At 35.5% G+C, this 16,644-nt stretch overlaps 1 protein-coding gene across 6 annotated transcripts in view; it reads left to right on the top strand.

Annotated features, from left to right (window-relative positions):
- The window catches only part of LOC110463401 (mucin-5AC-like), a 115,073-nt gene that overhangs the window by 81,909 nt on the left and 16,520 nt on the right, over positions 1-16,644 (top strand). For 4 of the 6 annotated variants that reach the window (XM_021517966.1, XM_021517967.1, XM_021517969.1 and 1 more), the window contains 3 exons: positions 11,971-12,161; positions 13,763-13,910; positions 16,111-16,234. In XM_021517966.1, coding sequence (XP_021373641.1) covers positions 11,971-12,161; positions 13,763-13,910; positions 16,111-16,234 — 463 coding nt within the window. Of the gene's footprint in view, positions 1-8,564; positions 9,202-9,530; positions 9,764-11,970; positions 12,162-13,762; positions 13,911-16,110; positions 16,235-16,644 lie in introns of those variants that run through there. The other 2 variants (XM_021517970.1, XM_021517972.1) reach the window with 2 other exon arrangements.

Raw genomic sequence — 16,644 nt, 5'->3', positions numbered from 1 at the left:
GGGGGGGGGCGGGGGTTCTTCATTTTTGCGTGTTATGAATGAAAGTGATATTTAATGGTATTACAATACATCCCACTGTGAATGACATCAGCTACAAAGAGGTGCAAAGTATAACTTTCTGTAAGATAAAGTACTGATACAGATTATGTTTGGTTTATTGACATGAAATCTAAGAAAAATGCTTGAAATGGCAGATAACCTAGTGAGTATTGTGTTGGTGTACTGCACCATTTGATGTCTGGTGAAGTTTCATGGCTGAAACTACAAAGACAATCTCCAGCATGATGATCCTCTTTTCCATGGTGAAGAAGATACTGATTATTTACAAATAAAATTCCAAAGCGGGGCATGTCTCAAGTGAGGATGAGTATGTGGTGATGATAAGGTTGTGGGGGTGAAAGGTCAGGTGTGACATTATTATAACATTTCTACATGAGAGAGACTAGTTACTATGTCAAAGACCCATTAACTTGCCACAAGTCATGAATGGCAGTATTCATGGCCAGAATAACACTTTCACAACCTACATCCAAGATTTATGTTTTCAAGTCTGGCGCTCAGGACATTCTTTACCTGTTATGTCACAAACAAAATAATTCCTGCCTTGTTTACAAATACCAAAACATTCACTTCGCACTAAACATCCACCTCACCCGGAGCGAAATCAGGATCTTATCAAACTTGGTGTAACCTTTAAATGGGCAAACAAAAAGTGAAAGTTACTTTACTTGTACAATGGACTGAAGGTTTGGATATCATACGTCTGGTCGCCAGTCATGACTCACAGATTGTGACTTTGTTCCAAGAATTTTTTTTTTTTAGAAAGAAAGTGATCTCTAGAGTTTAAAGATGGTGTGTATGTCACCATAGGTTATATGATTGATAAGTGTGTAACACATGTAAATAATGCCATACTATACATCCTGTAGCCAGGAGCTGATAAACTGTAAACAATACAGGACTCATTTCCTTCTTAATGAAATATACACAGCATTTTGATAATTGGAGTACAGATACAGGGCATGAGTCACGCTGGCCAGTCTCACAGCGGTGGGGCCAGCTTGGCTATATAATATTAATAATTTCATTATCATCCCAAATTTTATGATGTTGCCATTTTGATAAAAGAAATGAAATATAATTTTGAAGAATATAAGAGGATTTTGATAAAGAGGTCTTTAAAGATATAAGCAAGTCTAAAAAATACAGGAAATGAAATTATTTGTTGCTTATTTACTGTTTTAAATTCAATTTTCATGTCTTCAGTTTGATCAAATTTATGAATTAACTTGTATGATGATGCATTAAGTCCCTGTAAATACTCACTGAAGCTTTTCATCCCCTTTAAGAAGTTTATTTGATACAGATATAGAAATGACTCATTCCTAATGCTAGCTGTAAAGGAAACAAAAGAACTGAAGTGATGTATTGCCCTGTTATGTCAGGATGTCTATATCTAAAATAGCAGATGTATAATAATATTCAACAAATCAGAGTTATTTGGGAAACAACATTGCAAATAAAATTTGTTTTGGATATTTTTCAAATTCTAAATGAGGCCTAATTTATTTTGGAAAATTTTCAACTCAAGAAATTTTTCTAGATATATTTTTTCACAAAATTATATTGATGTTTGCACCATTATGTTGAAAAGTTGAAAAATTTATTTGAGAAATACAGATGCTTATTTAGTTTTGTTTGTTCTCTACAGCGGGTAAAAACCAAAGTCAACCGTTGTTGTTATTATTAAGGTTCTGTTTTAACAAGTCAGGTTTCCACCACTGGCTTCTGTGTTTGCCAGTTTTGACAAAGATGGCCTACTAAGATAGCTATCGAAACCACCAGTTGATGAAGCCTATGAAAATGCCTTATACCATAAGTATAGCAATCAAAGTGGAATTTAAAGAAACCTACATGAAAAAAACTTGTTATCAGCCTAGTTATTACAAAACACCCTATCCCTGAGATGCAAACCTGATAGTAACAGTCTGACATGGTATTTTTATATGCCAAAGCATTACTGGAGCAAGGCAGAGGGAGAAAGTGATATGAAACCGTATGATAAATAAATTCTTGAGATGATTTTGTGGGGAGAGGAAGATTTCTTGATCAAATTACTGATGTAATGAACATGAAATTTGATGTGTATAATGGTGGTGCTCTTATGATGCTATATAATTGTGCTTCATCAGTACTCATCATGCCCCCCCCACACACGCTAGTGCACTGTGAAAGCCTACAGTTTAAAAATATGGTTATCACATGCTGACAAAAAATCTCCCCTAGTTATATAAACTAGTTTGTTAAATATAGGTACAACTTTATACCTCAGAGGAACCTGCCTGCCTCTCCATCGGCAGAGCACCGCAAATAGGGACCAACACAGCACTGGCATGTCGAATATAGCAGCATCGCCTAATCAGCATCCGCATCTTATATTCACCAGACCCTGATGGAGTCCCCATAATATAAACACTGCTACATATGCTTTTTAGGTAGGCATAGAGTCATTAGTGCACTTACACATGTACAAATGACCTCTAGCAGGTAACCTATGACCTTCAGAAGGCATATAATTTGACCTTAAGGTTGCACATAATTTGACCCTCAGCAGGTATATGAACTGACTGGTATAAATAGAATGACCTTAACGAACTTGTAGATAAGCACATTAACACCTTTTGTGTTCAATTCATTATTTGATTTTATTCTTTTATTAAGAGAATAAATCATGATAGAAAATACATAAAAATATCATATAGCATAAACTATAAAGAACAGTTTGCTGGCCCAGACACTAAGTCTTATTTTGTTAAATAAAACCGTTTTTCCAAATTATAGAATAACATCAAATTTAACTTCAGGATATGAATGCAAAACAGAAAGCAGTTCTGTACTTATATTTATCATTTTTGAAATATTCAATATTCATAGAAAAAAAGGAAAATTCAGCATTCAGATTAAATGTTTGTATTGTGTATGATTGTAAAAAATAATAGATATATCTGTCATCAAGGAAGGGCCAGTGGTATCCAAGGGTACAATTATAGGAACATGACAACAATTGAGTCATGGCATTCATAGATGAGATGAATACCGTTTGAATTTGGCAGGGTTAAAGGCAATGTCCTTGAGTGGTTAATACAATACATGGCACACAGGTTATACATTGATGATTTTCAAGCAATTCTAAATTAATGAACACAGTTAAGGGAGATAACTCTGACACAACTGGAAAGTATAAGGTAGCTTTAATAGATTACAACCTTAAATTAATTAAGTGTCCAGAAAAGCTTTCATGCAAAAACTCAATTTTCTTGATTTCCCAACTGCATGTAAATTCTGCAGTATCAAACTTACTAGTGATAAGAGTGAAATTTTGGAAAAGTTTTTTTTCTGTACAGCCAACAAGGACATTTTGCAGATTTATCTTTAATGCTATCGTTAAAGTGCGTTGTAGGGCAGGTACCAGATGATCTTATGGACATGTAATCACATGTGTAGGTGGTGTGATTCTAGATTATGCGTCAGTGATTATGTGAGGAGAAGATCACAGAAACATCAGGTGCAACACTCCTGCATCATGCAGTGATTCAAATCCCAAGTAAAATCCCCAGCAACAGCCGACAGTCTCCAGGGATGTAGGAGAGATTAGATCATGTGACAGTAGCAGGAATTAAGGTCAAGGCCATATTGTTCTACTTTGTGTAAATCATGTCATAGTGCATATCTGGTACAGTACTGGCAGGTCACTTCCTGTTGAGCAGTCCCTTACATTTGTCATGGTTATTAATGCTACAAGGAACATATATACTGGTATTTATGTACAGCATGACTTGTCAGTCTGCCCTCCACCTCCTCCTTTCCTGTCAAACATGGACTAGCTTGGTACAGAGGCATGTGGTAACATTATCTGACATGGTACCCAGTATATTTGCCTATGTTACAGCTATATTTTCAAACTTTATTGGTTATTTAAATCATCTTTTCTTGTTAATTTTTCCACAAGAAAAGGTTGTATTTGTCAAATTCAGGAGAAAGAGGTATTAGCACTTAAGTTCCAATCAAGAGAGTAAGTTTGGTATATGGCTAACAGGAACCATGGCTTAAGGTACTGATCAACTACATAAGAAGAGATTGGTTCCCCACAGTGTTAACCTTCTCATAGTATATCATCTTCTCCAGTGATACCTGTTTTCCCTATGTCATTTTAAGTCAATGACGCACACTTGTATCTCCAACAGTCTTCCCCATCACTATGTCTCACCAACATAGTACTGGACTACACACTTTGTAAGTCACATTTACAATGCTACAGTATGATAGCAAGGGAAAATAATTTTATTGTAAATTATATTAAAAACTTGTTTTACTGCCACCATTTGTCTAAGAGAATGTTTGGCATTATAAAGAGGTTGGCAATAAATTGAGGGAAATGGACTGTGGTAGAGGAATGGTATTATCTGGGACCGTGTGTGTTAAGATCACTGACCTAGAGGAATGGTAATATCTGGGACCGTGTGTGTTAAGACCACTGTGGTAGAGGAATGGTAATATCTGGGACCGTGTGTGTTAAGATCACTGACCTAGAGGAATGGTAATATCTGGGACCGTGTGTGTTAAGACCACTGTGGTAGAAGAATGGTAATATTTGGGACCGTGTGTGTTAAGACCACTGACTTAGAGGAATGGTAATACCTGGGACCGTGTGTGTTAAGACCACTGTATTTGATGAATGATAATATTTGGGACCAGACATGCTATTCCTAGTTCCATTAACACCATACATATGTTTGTATTGATTTATATATCACAATCAATTCTTGCCGATAATGCTTTTGGTAGGATGCACACATTTGTCTTCTGTAAAGGTTATGGTGCTGCGAGACGCCTTAGAAAAGCTTCCTTCAGCAGGGAGAACCTTTATGAGCGGTCTTTGTGTTGTGTATCGAGAAGTGTCACCCTTTTTAACTTGTGGACAATGATCTCCAATGGCCTCCACAACTTCTTGTTTTTGCTTTCAATCGGGGGTTGATGAGAACACTCTATTATTGAGAGCCAAAAATTGAATACAAAAGTCATATCACCAGTAAACTTAGGAACTCACAGGTTTTCTATAGAAAAAACCAGGAGGGTTATGCAAATGAGTTTATCAGTGCAGGGAAAACTTCACATTATGAACCTCTGTAACCATTAATGAAGTTACTTATTAAGTTTTGTCAACATCAAGGCCAAACTGAATAAAGTACGAAGCATTCAATATTGAACAGAAGTTTTGAAAATCTTTGAGTTTGCCAGTTTTGACAGCAAATGTATCCGTGTCGAAAAACTTCAGATAAGAGTGCCATGTGGACATCTGTCAGACCATATTATTGGTTATTAATTGTTTTACAGTGATGATCTTTTCATCATCCCACTTGAACACTGGTCAATCTATAGCCTTGATGGTCATCTAGTCTTGTTGATCTCCACCTTCGTTGATCAGGCTGGAGTTTCACAAATGTTCCTTAACGAAAGAATTTCCTTAGATAAAATGTGTTTTTTTTACATAGAAAACAATGCTTGTGTTCAGGAAAATTTCTGTAGATAAAGAAATTTTCTTAAAAACTTATGAAATTTTATAGACCATTCATGAAATAGGGGCCTGTATCCTTGTGGATCAAATCCCTTTTAGGTAAAAACCCAGTAAGATAAACTGTACGGTTGTTGATCAACTTAAGATCAGTATTAATGATTTAGTTGTCAGAGTGGATAAAAGAAACATGAATTATAACGCTTTCCATTTCTCCTGTACTATTTACTGTTCTGCAATTGTGTCTTTGTGTCAGTGTATTTGGTTCCATGGATGCTAATGTGATAAATTTAGGGCCAATTAGTCATCAAAAGATCAACAGTCGTTATGGGTCACGGCTACAGTCTCAACCCTAGAGAGTCGATGAGACAACATCTAGTTGACCAGCTAGGAGATTCCAATTCTCCTGGTAGACATAAATCTACTGGAAGTGGATCATGTCAACTACTGTTAGATCCGTTTAATTTCTAGGAAATAATTTCAAGTTAATTAAGGGAAGTAATTTTCACCAGTGGCGGATGTTGTATTCAAGTAGAATTGTATGGTGAGGGACTCGGTGGCTTAGTCGGACATGCGTTTCTAATCAATGAGCCTGGTGGTTGACTGGCAGCCTGCAGACTCAATGTAGAAGTCAGTTGTAAAGGGGTAGGTTGAGTTATGATGCTGAATCATGCCAGTGTCAACCAAAATGTCCACCTTAATTTAGACTCGAGAGTATAATAGGAACTACACAATTGAAGCCATCTGACCTATATCAAAAGTTTAATTAAGATAAAATCCCCGATTGGATAATCAATTGTCCAATGACTACTAAGCAATATCTAGGTGTACAAAAGGCCAAAGTAGATAAAAGATAATTGATTGAATTATTTGCCTATTAGTCATTTTGATGCACCTTTGTAGACTGACCGATTGACCATTGCATTGTGTAACCTGGTATTGGAATATTACACCCCCCCCCTGGTTAGATGATGGTATGGTCCAGGGTATCAAAGACACAGCATCTGTGTTAGTGCTGGGTCATACAACACCTATACTTGTGCTGGATCATATACGCATAGTGGTGATAGCGCTGTCCAGGACTTTAACATAGTTTCATGTGATTTAGCCAAAAACCATTTTAAGTATTTTATAAGCTAAATAGGTCATTAGATGAAAAATGTAAACAATATTGTTTTCTTTCTCTTGGTCATGAAATAGTTGTTTTGGACTGATTTAGCAATTAATTTTAAGTAGTTTTTAAAATATCCTTTTTTTTTTAATAGTAGTTTGCATTAACATTTTGTGGTAGTAGATTTTTGAAGGGGGGTGTGTCTTTGGAGTTCAATATTTATACCTAAACACTATATATGTGTGGATGACCTAATGCTATGGTATTACACTGTATAGCCTGGTCTCATCACCTTTGTCCAATAAGCTAGGTACAATACTACACATACATCAACACTTTAGCTCCACAACATGTCAGCTAGGTAGCTTCTGTGTAATTAAATGGTCACTCTACAGGTCAGGCAAATAGACTGGTCAGTCTGCTTATCAACTTAGCTCTGTGGTCAGTCAGTCAGATAGATAGATCTATAAAATGACCCTAAACACAACAGGATTAGTCATGCCTTAGCCATGAGGTCCGTCCTAGCAACACATGCACATAGTTGATTAGAACCTCAGTAGGGGTTGGACATAGATCAGGTCTCACAGTCTGGTGCTACCCCACACCCCTATAGCCAGGTGCCACATTACAACATATAAGACAGGCAGTATGGAGAACCCTGCAGTTCAACAGCAGTATAGGCTGAAGGGTCATTTCTGACGGCTAGGTCAGGTACTGGCCAATTTTTGAAACATAGAAAGAAAGTGAATGCTTCACCAGAAAAATATCCATTGTTACAAGAAGTCAATGACTTGGGTGGCATTACAGTTAACCTCAATATCCCTGGTATATGATTAACAATTTTCCATGAAAGTTCTGGACATTTTCTACTGTTCTAGCCTCCACTGTGCTGACCAGTTTACACTAGAAACAGAGCTGGTGTGATCATGGTGACTGATGATTCATGAAGGGAAATCAAAACTGTTAAGAGTAGATTGAAAAGTCTGGGTGGGTTGGGTGGTTATTGGGACAGCTTGCTATTTGATGTCCAGGGACTGAAGCTTTATAGTCAGGTGTGTAGTGGTCAGTCATTGGTCAGATTAACTACCCTAGGACCTACCAAAGGGCATGCATGATTCATAAAGGGAATTAATTTGTCCTTCATTAATTTGAAGTCAAGGGGGGGGGGGGGGGGAGAATAAACATCCCTAGCATGCACTAGTCATTAATATTATGGAAAACATGCCACAAAGAGGTTAACTGAAGTAAATAGGAGCTGTGTGCAGGGACATGCTGCTGGCAACTTTCACACTGATTCGTAACAAATTTTGTTTTTATATATTTTTGGTGATTTGAAAACTACACAAATGAAAAATAAAAACACTAAATTGTAATTGTCTTTAAAGTTTTACTTCTATTTATTCTGGTATATGAATTCAATAATCTATTGATTTAAATTTCTTCGTAAATGAGCTGCCATTTTAAAACTGATTTAAATTAAAGTTAATTAAATAAGAAGTTTAATTAGAGATAACTTATAAATAATTAAATGTAATTTGTTCTACACATGTGCTTTATGGTTCAACTAAGATAATTAATTGGGAGAAAATTTTACCCTACTTACCAGGTATGCAGTAAATTGCTAATTCAGAAATTATGGATGATACCTGATTCCACCCTGTCGTAAATTTTAGATTAGAAAGTGGTTTTGTAAATTAGTTTAAATAAGTTTGGTGCATAAACAAATTGAATGTAGAGACCACATAGAGAGGAAATGAAGGAGAATGACAAATTATATCTGTTAGAACTTAGTTAGAAAAACAGGATATGCTACAAGGAAATATTGAAACTCATTAATAAAAAAAGCCTGAAACATTTGTTGTTTGGGTGTTTGAGTGTGTCCACCCTGATACTAAGCACGTGTGTGAGAGACCCCCAGGCAGGCCTCTAGCTCAGCTGTGTTGTGTGGTGGTGGTGGTGGAGAGCTGGTGATGACTCATGCCTACAGTCAGATCTAGTATGGCTCACCCTACACACACACAACAACAACAGCTCCGTGGGATCCCACATCCAGCTTCCTTACCAACCCTCTCCAGTCGGAAATAGCGGCCACAACTTATATGTGATCGTGTTCTACAGGTGTCAGTTGGTGTCGGTAATAAATCAAAGAAGAGTGTCAATTTCAGAAAGTTTGGAACTTTGCTCTGAAGGAAGATTAAGTTGGAAGTTTTGTGATCAGCTGATTGAGGAAATTCCGGTGTTTATTTTGTCAGCTGAGTCCAGGGTTGTATATTGGACAATACTGTCCAAGACAGAAATCTCCAGTGTTGCTGGTCAGAACTGACCGCTGGGTATATACATAGCATGGAGTATGGCATTGTGTAGACACCTAGCTCCAAGCAACAGGTGGTTTTCCCAATAATTGGCAGTAGGGAATATTCAGTTGCTTCATTATCGAGAACTGTTGGCCCAGTTTGTGAGCCAACTTGATGTGGAGGATACACATATGATGTTCTTGTTCCTATGACGACTACAACAGGTAATTATTCAAAAAAGTCTTTGATTGCAAAATTGGTTTTCTCCTTGGAAGTGTATATATAACCATAATATTATGATTTTTTTTGTGCATTTATTTTTTCCCTGTCATGGAGTTTTATTGACTTGATCAGCAGGGGGTGACTCATAGCTCCCAATCCTGGATTGGTGATCTTGACAACCCCTGTACATACATTCTTTTTCTGGTTTGATATTTTTCTGACGTAAGGAGGAAATGGAGAGTGATGTCATTACTTAACTGTTGTAGCTTATAACACTTATCGGGTATTCATTGTTTCACGGAATAGGTTGTTTCCTCATATCCGCCATAAGTTCTACAAATGAGGAAGGGCTAATCTACTTTGCATGAAGTCTATATCATTTTATCTTTGTGTATAAATTTAAATGTGAAATTCACGATGACGCATTCAAAATGTTATCACTGTCTGAACAGGTATATTTACTGTCAACTCTAGTTTTGCAATACAGGTGTGTCTGAAAACTTCCAAGTTTTACCATTAGTTTAGTGTGCCAATGAGTAGTTTGGAGGAATTATGACCTAAAAGGTTAGGATGTGGCTAGTAGTTATTTTAGTATACTGTATATATAGTTCACAAGTTCCATCGCTGGTTTGATCAAAGATGATGCTGGAATTATTTTAGATACTGGATGCATTGTATGTGTGGCAAAAACTTGCATAACACCATGAATGAAGGATAACAATCTCATTGCATAAGACCTGAACATTTTGTAAATGATCATGTGTAATACTTTCTTAAACCTATACACCATACAATTAGAAAATGAGATTTGTTTGGAATGTACAAAAATCAGTAAATATGTGGAAGTAAAAAAATGTGGAGAAGGTACAATTTTAACCTACCATTGTTATTGAAGATACAAGTGTGGGCCCTAAATTAATGATAAAATTACAAACAATTTAAAACTTTTTTTGATCGTTTTATTAATTTAAAAAACTGTTACAAAACCATAGATGGGAAGTGTCCTCTAGCTGCCAAGCTGTCAGAACCCATTGGTGTTTCAAAATGTGCCTTGTTTTAAAGAAATTGGATACACTGAAAATTACTTCAAGATGTTTTAGAGAAATTGTTTTGTTGAAGTATATTTTGCAAGTCAAGTGAACAGACCATTGGTGGTGCATGGTAGCATTCCTTGCAAGGAACAGCTCTTTTATTCTTGCTGTATCATTGGTCCCTAGTTTTGCTTGGGTATGAAAATCTTTAATTGGCTCAGAGCTGAATCATAAAAAATCATTGTTAAACAGCTGTTACTGGAAAATGACTAAGAAATAGTGTTTGCAGGAGTAGGTCGCGTGGTGGCCACACAGGGGTACTCAGCATGTGCATTTCACATGAGTGTGACACATACTTGGTTGAAAACGATGGAAACCAGAATTTTTCAGCGTAAAATAAAGACATTTTATTGGTCTCCTTTATCTGACTCATTGATAGTCTTTAAGATTTTCAGTGATGCATAAATGTTCTGATGCAATGTAACTATGATTGAAAACTACAAAAGATTTCAAATAATTTGTAACTAATGTTCTTATTTTTGAGTTTATTGATAATTGCATAAATTTAGTTACAAAGAACAATTTTCTTAATCTTATGCAGAATAGAAACCTGGTGAGCACTACATGTACATGGATATTTATAAGACTTGGGTCTTCTGGGATTTCAGTGTTGTGATTTTTCTATGCACACCTTTCAAAGATAAGGTTGATAAGTTAGGAGCTTTAATGCCCTGTTGTCTCTGGGATACCAACACTGTGTGGCAAGAACTTGCATAACACCATAAATAAAGGATAACAGTCTCATTGCGTAAGACCTGAAAATTTTGTAAATACCAAAATCATGAGTAAATGATAAAATATGTTGATAGTTGATACATAAAGACAAAATCAACCATTTTAAATCATTATATACTGTATTCTTATTAGCAACCGTTTGATAATTTATTTTTGTACATGAACTTTTGAACTCGGCTTCATGTTGATCATGCTTATGTCATAATGGCTGTGGAGCGTTGATGTGTTTGTGTAGGTGGAGATTATCTAGGGCCCACTAGCTACCCAGTGTCATTGTAGAAGAGATTGATGGAGTTCAAATGCCTTGTCACATATGTTTGTTACTGCTTAGCCCTACAGAGCAGGGTAGGGGTAATTCTAGGCTTACAATCTGCTTTGTCTAATCTAGACTTTGTCTTAGGGCCCAGGGACTGTGTGGGAAAAAAATGCATCCCTGTGAGGAGGGTGCCTGGGAGGGGGTCTTGTGCCTTATTTCATGCTTATTGGGTGAAACTTCCAAATATGGTAAAGCTCATTTGCATATGATTAATCCTCTCTGCATCACCGTAGAGAAAGGAGTTATAATATCTTAGGAAGGAAATCAAGATTTTCCAACCCAGGTTTAATTTATTCATAATATTTAATATTAGATTTGTTCATTGACCACAGACACCAAGCTTGTTTGCATAAATTATAATAAGGAATTTTTATATCAAATGAAAAAAATTCTTCTTCAGCAATTTTTAAACAGTTATTCAGATTAATGCGTCCAAAAAATGACAATAAGATTTGTCTACTGAAATAATTCAAATATCAAACTCATTTTAATTTTTTAAAGGTTTTAAATTTTGTTAAATTAATTTGAAAAATCTTGGTTACTGATAAATGAAATGAAAACTGTCTGTGGTTAATTATCAAAACAAAGGAATTAAAGCTGAATTTAATATTTAATGATTTATTTCGCAGGTGGATATTTGGCTTTTCAAGCCATGCATCCAATGTTGTGTGAAAACAAAGGCACAAGCAGCTACAAATGTGCTCCCATGACATCACTGTCCCAGCCATGTATGCCTGTCAGCAATGTGGGGCCCACTCGGATACTATCCTTCCTATACCTGGGCTCACACCGTGATGCCATGTCTCAAGACATCATACAGGTATGTCAAACTAGTCTTAGGACATCATACAGGTACATCATAGTACTCTTAGGACATCATACAGGTATGTCACAATAGTCTCTGGACATCATACAGGTACATCAAAGTACTCTTAGGACATCATACAGGTACATCAAAGTACTCTTAGGACATCATACAGGTATGTCACAACAGTCTCTGGACATCATACAGGTACATCACAGTACTCCTAGGACATATACATGTACATCATAGTACTCCTAGGACATCATACAGGTACATCATAGTACTCTTAGGACATCATACAGGGATGTCACAACAGTCTCTGGACATCATACAGGTACATCACAGCACTCCTAGGACATATACAGGTACATCATAGTACTCCTAGGATATCATACAGGTACATCATAGTACTCTTAGGACATCATACAGGGACATCATAGTACTCCTAGGACATCATACAGGTATGTCACAATAGTATCTGGACATCATACAGGTACATCATAGTACTCTTAGGGCATCATACAGGTACATCATAGTACTCTTAGGACCTCATACAGGTACATCATAGAACTCCTAGGACATGATACAAGCACATCATAGTACTCTTAGGACATCATACAGGTATATCATAGTACTCTTAGGACATCATACAGGTACATCATAGTACTCTTAGGACATTGTACAGGTACATCATAGTACTCTCAGGACATTGTACAGGTACATCATAATACTCTTAGGACATTGTACAGGTATGTCACACTAGTCTTAGGACATGTAAGGGTTAAGACTTAGGACATTTAACAGGTATGTGATACTAGTCTTAGGATGTCATATTGATACATGTACCTCACATATGTCTTAGGACATCCTGCAGGTATGGCACAGTAGTTTTAGGATATCATATATGTATTCCAGTTCAAGTTTAAAAAAATATAATTACTAAATTCTTGTTGCTTATCTATATAATCTATTCAGTTTCTTTTCCTATGAATCATCCCAATGGATTGGGTTTTTGTTTCCTCTTTTCAGTCTGTAATGTTTATATTTGTCACATTTGATTCATTGTAATGGGGAAGGTGTCAATTTGTATTTAGATTTTAATGGATGTTCAGTTATATTTGTAAAAATGAAACATTTCTAAATAGGGGAACTATATTGATTTATAAAGGTAGAAGTGTACAATTTACATGGCATTGATTTAATATATACAGCTATAGACGCTGTTGAATAAGTTAATAAAATATGTATAACACTGCTGTCAGCATGATATTTTAACATCATTTCAATAAACCAATTATCCCGTATTGAAATACAGTTTTACGGAAGTCATGACATAAGCTGTATTATTGTTGTTCAGCTTGTGAAATAAAAGTTATTTCTTCAATGCTATACTTAATTATCCAAACATAACGTTTTATAAATATTCATTATTGATACCTTTTCATTCTATTTTAATAGCTCATGTTTCATAATATTAAGTTATTAATATCTTGTGTTTCATAACATTTTGTTTTCAGTAAGTAATGTTTCACGTACAGCATTCAATTATTAATGCCTGATGCTTTGTATAAAATCAGTTTATCAATTTGTGGAATACCTGTATTTTCTGCTCACAGGTGAATGACATTTCCTACATACTGAATGTGAGCACCACCTGTCCCCAGCCCCCCTTTATACAAGAGGGACACTTCTTCCGCATTCCAGTCAACGACAACTATAGTGCTAAGATGATGCCATTCTTCGAGGAAGCATTCCAATTTTTAGGTAATATTCAATCTCATATCTGTGAAATTTGATATGAAAATAATAATGAAGGGTAAAAAGGGGAAAATGACAAGGTTAATAAAGGGTAACATAACAAAAGGAACTGTTAATAGATGTTGAGTGTAATTATTGCATTCAAGTTCAATAAGTCCAAGATTAATGTAAGCAAAAAAGTAACAGAGAAAAAGTAACATGGAATACACCCAGAACACATAGTAACGGGTACCAAACAGGAAATCGTATTAAACATTGGAGCAGGATTAACTTATCTCTAGCTTCATGTGATATGGTTTTTGTCATGTGTTGAAGCTGATACATCAGTGAAGTAGATGTTGCATGTGAAACTGACATAATGGAGAAGTAGAATTTCCTCCTGATGATTATCAGCTATTCATTATACCCTTGTTACCAACATGAACATTCCTATATATAGCCTCAGGTTTCTAGTGGTCTGCACAAAGAAAGGTGCCTTGACAGCAAAAAAGTAATTGGTAATGCCAATGTCAGTAGGTAGTATTGTTTTATCTCTGATGGCCGGCTCTACCCCATGGATATGTAGCATCATTGGCTGTAGTTTTGGGTACTGGTGAATATTGTACAGTGATAGTATGGTTAGTATCCTAGTTTGGAAACACGGGAGCTGATTTATTCAGATAGCAAAAATAATTGACATTGCCAATCAAATTATTATTAAGTAAATGTTGATGTTTTTTAATGTCTGAAGCATCTGTGGGAAAAAACGTGCTATTCATTAAAAGTTTAGGGCTGCAATAGAAGGGATATCAGGGTATTTTTGCACCATATAACCAGGATAAATGCTTCACATGCTTATTAATTGTCTACACTACACTCCAGAGATATTTTTAGACAACAGAGACCCAAATGTAGCAAAGGTTCTGTAATAATATATAAATAAATAGGAATCCCTGCTACTGCAGAAAACCACAGGACATGGTATAGGGCGCTGTCTTCTGCTGGGAATTACCTCCAACTACTGGAAAGTGATTCCTTTGACGTCAGAGAAAGTTAGAATATTAATACAGTTTTATCTGGTATTTGTGTGGAGGGATGGTGAGTCATGTACTGGAGGCCTCCCTATGTAGGATTTGTAAGGCTTAGTTACCTCAGCCTCACACCTTCTGTCATGGGCCTTTGAACATTGAAGATCATCTATCAGAACATGATAATTAAAAGATTTATTACTATTCTGTTTTAAGGAAAGGGAAATATTGCTGGTTGAAAAAAACACCATGCTAAATGAACAGTGAACTATTGGTACATGTCAATTTATGTAAATGGTATACAATCATAGGATATTAATATCATTAGTTAGTATTAGTTATTTCATACCTTCCTCTCAGTTAAGTACCTAGTACATCAACGTTTTGGTAATGAATTAATGTTTTATAAAGACATAAACTTGAAAAAAATAGTAGTGATTTAAGTGGTATGTAGATGGTGTGATCATTTTTCAAAAGTGAAGAAAATAATGGTGATACTGATAATTGGATGTTGAGGAGAAGGGGGCCTGATAGGGAACTCTGTGTTAATTGGATTACTGTTAAACTCTTCAGTAGTTAAATGTCAAACACAATCATAATCACCTCAGGGAATTTTAAAAATCAGCTTATAAAGAGATTGGTGAAGGAATGTTCAGATAGGATTATGTCAAGTTGAAATTTAAATTTCATTTAGAAAACTTGGCAGTGCTGTAATCTCCAAATTCCTTTACAGATTATAATTTCATTTCAAGTAAACTTTGTGTGAATTTCAAAATAGATTAAATCATTGTTAAATCTTGTTTGCACACATTTAAAAATATATCATATTTTTTTTTTAATCTTTGTCCCTCTGCTGTAAACATTATTCAGCATACAAGCTATTCAAATTGTTCTGGAAAAAGGTTATGATTTTGATTCCTGGGCAATTAAGTTGTTAAGAAATCAATATTGATCATCAATTCCTTAAGTGAAGTTTTATAAAAACCAATATTTGGAGGTGAATGTTGAACCTATTCATAATATTCTGGGATGTCCATGGTACTAAACTGACTTCAATACTAGAAATAAAACACATCAAACAGTTGATGGCTTGTAATGGTTAAGTTGGATGTTGAGTAATTCATTTGATTTGATGTGTGATTGGCTATCACAAGCACCTGTTGTTTTGTCTGCAACTCAATCAATATTGTCCTTTTCAGACAAAGTGCGAGAGGCCAATGGCTGCGTGCTGGTCCACTGTTTAGCCGGAATCTCGCGGTCACCAACACTAGCCATCGCTTACGTCATGAAGCATTTAAACATGTCCTCTGATGATGCTTACAGGTACAAATTTATCAACATTACAAATGCAACATTGAACAGCTGATAATGTGCTGAGGTGTTTGTGTTACAGGGAAAATAACAATAATTTATGTGATTGTAGGATCACAGAATATCATGTTGGGCAAAAAAAGGTCAACAAAATATTGTCGATATGAATTGTAGTATCACATTTTATCATTGTGAGATTATTATTTTTTTTTACCAAATAATGTTGACATGAGTTTGATCCCTGATTTCAGTCATACTGTGCAGTTTTCTTCAGGTGTTTGTTTAAAAAATATAATTTTGTATGCAATATTCATGAAAAATAAGCGTATTGTCACCATATTAGAAATTAACTAAAATACAAAACTGGAAGGTTGTTATAAATTCTACAAGTCATTAACTAGTTCTTTTTTTCACTGTTTAAG

The sequence above is a fragment of the Mizuhopecten yessoensis genome, unplaced genomic scaffold, assembly GCF_002113885.1.
Source record: "Mizuhopecten yessoensis strain PY_sf001 unplaced genomic scaffold, ASM211388v2 scaffold10901, whole genome shotgun sequence".
Lineage (NCBI taxonomy): Eukaryota > Metazoa > Mollusca > Bivalvia > Pectinida > Pectinidae > Mizuhopecten > Mizuhopecten yessoensis.
The sequence above is the reverse complement of the archived record's forward strand: the minus strand, read 5'-3'. Positions and strand labels throughout refer to the sequence as shown.